The sequence below is a fragment of the Herpailurus yagouaroundi genome, unplaced genomic scaffold, assembly GCF_014898765.1.
Source record: "Herpailurus yagouaroundi ecotype Mexico unplaced genomic scaffold, PumYag 202, whole genome shotgun sequence".
Classification (NCBI taxonomy): domain Eukaryota; kingdom Metazoa; phylum Chordata; class Mammalia; order Carnivora; family Felidae; genus Herpailurus; species Herpailurus yagouaroundi.
Genome location: NW_024412433.1, coordinates 5,172,109 through 5,178,108, shown reverse-complemented (window position 1 = coordinate 5,178,108; position 6,000 = coordinate 5,172,109). Strand labels below are relative to the sequence as shown.

Here is a 6,000-nt window from a genome sequence, read left to right as displayed (position 1 = left end):
ATGAACTACCAGCAGCAGCTGGCCAACTCGGCTGCCATCCGGGCCGAGATCCAGCGCTTCGAGTCGGTCCACCCCAACATCTACTCCATCTACGAGCTGCTGGAGCGCGTGGAGGAGCCGGTGCTGCAGAACCAGATCCGGGAGCACGTCATCGCCATCGAAGGTGAGGGCCGGGCCGCCGCGGGGCTTCTGGAAAGCGCGGGGGAGCGGGCGCCCCCGGCGCGGCGGGGTGCGCGCGCGCGCGTGTGTGCGTGCGTGTGTACACACGCGCCGGGCCGTGGCACGCGGCTGCCCCTGCTTCCTGTCCTGCAAGGCCGGGCGACGGCCGGGGGGGGAGGCCGAGGGCGCCGCCAGCTCGGCCGGGGAGGCTGGACCGGCGGCGTTCATTTGATAATGGGCAGCGGAGTCTCTCCTGTGTGAAAGTGGCTCGGTGCTGCCGCGTCCTGGGCCGCCCTAGTGATCCGACCTATGCCGGGGCGGGGGGTGGGGGAAGGCAGCCGGAGCGGTTGGTGCTACCGGACCCGTGGCAGGTTACCAGGCCAGGGCCGAGCGTCTTTGCTAGACGCTGGAGACGTTTTGAGAAGTGCTGCTGGGCTGGGGGTTCTGGCCCGCGTGTTTAGTTGGGGCCAGGCCGCCCCCTTCCTGTCTTTGCCCCACTCAGGGGCCCTGTGCAGGCCGCCAAATGGAGCCCTTGCAGACAGCCAGCCCGGGTGGCAGGCTGTGTCACATCCAGGAGCGTGTCCACCTGCCTCTGTGCAAAGGCTGGTCTCCATAGAGTGTTTTCTCCCAAAAGTCTTGGGTCGTATTAGAAGAGGAGCCCTCCCAGAAGCACGGGGGGGGGGGGGTCCCTCAGTCTCTGGGTTTCACTTTCACATGTCCGGAAGGCCCTTTTACTCTTCCCGCTGGTCGAGGGTGGCTACAGGAGAGGTGCGGAGCTCTGCCTCTCCTGGGCCTGTGTTCTCTCGGGATTAGGGATGGCTTTTATTTCTCCGATACTAGGCTTCAGGATTGTCTCCTTGCCCTGTCCGTTTTGGTCCGGCCGAGATCCACCTGGGGGTCGAGGTGGGCAGTCAGTGTGGAGTTCTACCCCAGCCACGCTCAGTCAGCATGTTTTCCCCCTCCGTTGGCCAGAGATGGTACAAGGCCTGCAGGGTGGGCAGCGGTACCGACTGTCGTAACCAAAGGCCACTGGGGCCGCTGTTGAGGAACACTGAGAATGTTCCAAGGCCTGGCAGGAGATTGTCCAAAAGCCTGGCTGCAGGCAGTCACCCAGCTCCCCTCTATCTGTGAGGGCATTGACCACAGGAAGGCTTTGCTTTGGCATCGTGCATTCTGTGCAACTGGCCCCAGAGTGTCTTGCTTTGACGCTTGGCCAGTTAGATGGGGAGGGTGGATGTGGTGCTGACCTTCTCGGCATTTGGCAGCCCCACGGACTTGAACAGTGCCCCGGCCGGGCTGCTGATTGGCCAGCTATGTCCGTAGGGGACTCCGCAATTCACTGGGAGGATCTGAGCAGTGCTCCAGCCTTGTGTGGGACCTGGCTGTCAGACCACACGGCTGCCTTGTTGGCGATGTAAGTTAAGATGTTTCCAGGTTCCTCGAGAGGTAGACTCTCCGATGTGCCTCCGACAGGATTTGTGGGTGGCCGTGGGACCCGCATGCACCTGCCGATGGCCTGGGTGATACTGCATGAAGGTTCCTCTAGAGCCGGAGCCCTGGCTCTGTGGTGGTCAAAGTGAGAGAGGCACTCACTGGGCCTGTTTCCCCGGTTTCTCTGCAGCTCTCTGGCTGCATCCACAGAAGTCTGATGAAACATGATGAAAGCTCGAGACAAGGATTGAATGCACCTGACCGAGAGCACCTAGTGGCTGTGCAGAGACCTCTAGCTGAGTGATTCATGACGCCTCGTTTTCATTTCTCATTCTTGAAGCCAAGCTCTGGGGTCTCCAGCACTCCCAGCAAAGCATCCTGACTTTCTAGCAAGAGGATGTGGTTACATTTTTCTTTTCGCTTCTTTCTCTCTTAAAAAAAAAAAAAATCACGTGGTTCCTAGATGGTGGGTTTTGGTAGCTTGCTTTGGTACCATTACCAGGTGACAAGTTAAGCCCCTTCTTGGCTGGAATCTTTGTCATTTCTAACAAGGTTCAGAATCAGTGAACGAATCCTAGTTGGGGCTTTGATGTTGCTGTTATTTTTCTGTTAGAAAAAGGAATGTCTGTTTTGCATTTGGCTGTGAACGGAGCTTAGGAACCATTCAAATGCTCTTCTGTTCTTTGCCTTGTTATCAGCAATGATACCACCTTTCATTTGTATAGAACTTTAGCAGAAATACTCTTGCATTTGTAATCTCATTGTGCGGCCTGCAGCAACCCCGTGAGAATGTGGGGCAGCTTCATTATCTTCGTGTGGTAAAGGATGGCCGTTCAAGGAGGGATAATTTGACTGAGGTCATTCAGTCTGGTCTGAACCAAAGGATCATTTGAATGGAGAGCCTTGGTCTATAGCCTCTCAAAGCACCTTCCACTGCCCCTTCTCACGGAAGGCCAGTCCGTTTGTGATAATGACACGGTCTCCTGCTCTGTGCCAGTTTTAAGGTACGGTTGTGATTTATGTCTGTGCTCTTAGTGTTTTGGAAGTGGAGGGGATTGCTCAATTCTGGCATGGCGACATTTTTTGCTATGCAAAGAACACTGTGCAGAAACACTTTTGTGTAGTTATGCAGGGCTTGGGTTACTCGCTCTTACTGAAACCAAGAGCACTGCCACGGGGCCCAGAGACAACAGCTGTTTGCAGGAGCCCCGTGCTGTAAGGGAGCAGGTGCCGGGAGCGGCGGAGTTAACTCAGAGCATACACGGATCTGCCCTGCCTGAGAGCCTTGTGGGTTAGGGTGATATAGTGGCAAAGTACATGTCTTTCTGAATTTTAAAATAGAGCCACTTCCCATCAGGAAAGTATGTGTACATCATAGCAGATAGTTTAAAAATCGTTTGTGCCGCCAAACGGAAAACAGTCTGCATCTCAGAGACCATCCAGCTAGGCCTACCCCCACCCCAACCCCTGTGTGTACGTACACAACATTGGATTCATAATGTCAGAGCTTCCTGGTGAACGTATTGGGAGCACTTTCCACTGTTACAAGAAACTTTGGAGAGATAGTTTCTCGGAGTGATAATCCAGCACTTGGCTGTGCCATCATTTATTTAAAAATTTCCTGCTTTTTTTTCTTTTCTTTTTGGCGTTTTCAGGAATTTTTGCTGTTGGCGTGAGGACTGGCCTTGTCAAAGGGAATGATGTGTAGCTAACGTCCATTCAAAGCTCATTTCAAAGTGATCGTAAGTGGGTCTGGATTGGAAAAGTGTCTCAGTGATGGGCTGAATTGCACGATCTCATTTGAAAGAGCTCACCAAGATTCCCCAATAAGAATGTGTCTGTGACCCTGTTTGTGGGCATGGGAAATGTGATTCTGTTTTTGTTTTAAAATATTACCTTGTCCAGAAAAAAAAGTATTTTTTTCCAATTTTCACTTCAGACTCAGATTTATTTTTTCTCCCAGATCTCTGGCTTTTAGGGAAGCATGGCTGTTTTTCACATTTACCGGATCAGATCTGCGGGGTTCCCCACAGGGGTGTGGCGTGCTCTGAAACGCGGCTTGTAGCCTGGGTATTCTCCACACCCGGAAATGAGTCCGGAACTGCTCCTTCCAGGGTGGACAACCTGTTGGGTTCCCGCCTCGGGTTCTCCTTTAGAAAGTGTGTTGGGTTGACAGGGCCGAGGTAAATGGGCCAGCTGCCTTCCTTGTTAAATAAAACTTGTCCTTCTCTTAGGGATAATGCGTCTTTCAGCATCGCACGTTGTGATTCAGCCTGCCAGCGGCCGAGCTGTGGTGGGGAATGACAACACACAGGCTCATTGAGCTGGGCCAGCGCTTGGGCCCCCCACCACCCTTACCAGGTGGCAGATTAGGGGGAACCAGTCTCCCCACTGGCCCTGCCGCTGGTTTGTGTGGCTTCCTCTTGAAGGCTTCGGAGAGGCACAGTGGCCCGGTCCTTACCCGCAGAGCTCTGCTCCGGTGAGGGCGCTTTGACAGAAGGCTTCAAGGCCCGAGCCCCAGCAAGGGGGGGGGACCTGAGAAGTTGGGGCGAGGGACCACTTAATCCCATGGCCCAGTGGCATTGCCAAGCATCTGTGCACAGCAGAGTGCGACGTGCTTCCCCCATATCATCTCCCGTCATGCTGTTGGTGATCCCATGATGCCACCCCTGAGGTCCCGAAAGGGTCGGAAACTTGCCCCAGAGAGTTGACCTGGGTTGGTGTGACCTCCGCTGGCTCCGTAGCGCCTTGTGAGTTGGAGATAGAGGTCCTGGTTCTTGATGGTTTCTGCGGGTTGTATGTGCAAACCGTCCCACGTCCGTGTTCCCTTCGCCCAAGATGAGAAGGGTTTGAGATGCTGCACGTGGCTGCAAGTATTACGTTCTCTGCAGCCTTGCTTACCTCGGCAGAATTTGTAAGAGTTGCTTTCCATGCAGAAGATTATTTAATCTGGTTGTTGCATACTTACGTGACTGCGGAACGAATACCTTCTTCCTGCCTTGGATGAGTGTAATTTTTCTCTGCCAGTATGGACTGTATTCAAAATGTTTCAAGTTTAATCAAAGGGTGCAGGTATGGGGCCTTTTAGTTATTGATACAAATGTTGCGGTTTCTTCCTTAAAAATAGTTCTCCCTCCACAGGCTGGCGGTTCTGGCTTCCAGGTTAAATTTCATACCTTTCCAGCATCTAAGTCCTCCCCAATCCAGGCATCCCTCCCAACCTGGCTCAGGGCAGTGTCTCCCCGACCTCTCCCAGGCAGAACTCAGGCCCCCTGCTTCGTGTCCCCGGCTTCCTTTGGCTCAGCTCCAGCCCGAAGGACTGGGAGCGTTTCGAGGGCAGAAATAAGGTCCTGTTCATTTTTTTTTTTTTTTTTTAAAGTCTCCTCAGTGATTCAGGATGCCCGGGGGTTGCTTGCCAGAGGGGCTAACATTTTCTCTGGAGTTTGGGTCTTTTTGCCCGTCATTGGTTGTATGAATGGCACTTATCCTCTGGCAGAAGTGGAAGGTGTTTTGAAACCTGCTGCAGGAGTACAGACGTTAGGGCCGGGCACCTTTTGGATCCGACGGGGTTTGGCTTGGGTGGAAATGAGTCCAGCTACATGTGGTGTCTGGGGCGGAAGTGAGCTTTCCTTAGAGTGCGGAGGGAAAGGGAAGGATCTGCTTGCTGAATCCTAACACTTTTTCAGCCAGGCTCTCCAGAAAACGTTGGTGTTTCTTTACGTTGGGTGTGAGCGAAGGTCAGACGTAGGCAGCTGACTTATAACATAGCGTCTTCATTATAACGCGGAGAGCCGCCTGGTTCTCCAAGCCGAACGTGTGAATTACATGGAGGGCTTGGGAAAGCAGATTGCTGGCCCCCAGCCCCTGAGTTTCTAATTCTCTACGTCTGGAGTGGGGCCCAAGAATGTGTTTTTCGAACGAATTTCCAGAGGCTGCCCGTGCTGCTGGTGCAGGGACCGCACTTTGAGAAGCGTCACTGTGGATGGAAAAGCTCCAGCAGAAGGGGCATGTTCTTTGGGCCCTGCTCTCCAAGGCTCGTCTTGTGCAGGTTACAGGTGAGGGGAGGGCCAGCTGCCAGGGAGTTGCTTAGGGCCACAGAACTTAAACCTAGTGGAGGAGGGATTTAAAGCCGGTTCCGAATGAATTGACATCGATGTCCACACTACCTCCTCGATGAGGAGTGAGTGCCCTGTGAAGGGAGTGGTTGGATGGGTGGGATGGACATCATCAAGGGGATCCTGCAGGGAGTTAGGACCACTGATGTCCCATGTCCTTTAAGTCCTAGTCTGCTGTTCTGTGGACCTTCCTTCCTGTCTTCTCGGAGATGGTTGATATTTAGCGTGCGTGCCCTCCGGTGTGTGATGTATTTAGAGGGGTTCCTCATTATTCCCTTGTTCTGATAATTTGGCA

At 53.6% G+C, this 6,000-nt stretch overlaps 1 protein-coding gene across 13 annotated transcripts in view; it reads left to right on the top strand.

Annotated features, from left to right (window-relative positions):
* Positions 1–6,000, top strand: part of AGAP1 (ArfGAP with GTPase domain, ankyrin repeat and PH domain 1) — a 548,021-nt gene continuing 542,021 nt past the window's right edge. For 12 of the 13 annotated variants that reach the window (XR_005783188.1, XM_040450592.1, XM_040450586.1 and 9 more), the window contains exon 1: positions 1–163. Coding sequence is in view for 11 of the 13 variants with exons in the window: in XM_040450592.1 (XP_040306526.1) it covers positions 1–163 (163 nt within the window). In the remaining 2 variants the exon portion in view is untranslated. The remainder of the gene's footprint in view (positions 164–6,000) is intronic. The other variant, XM_040450587.1, reaches the window with a different exon arrangement.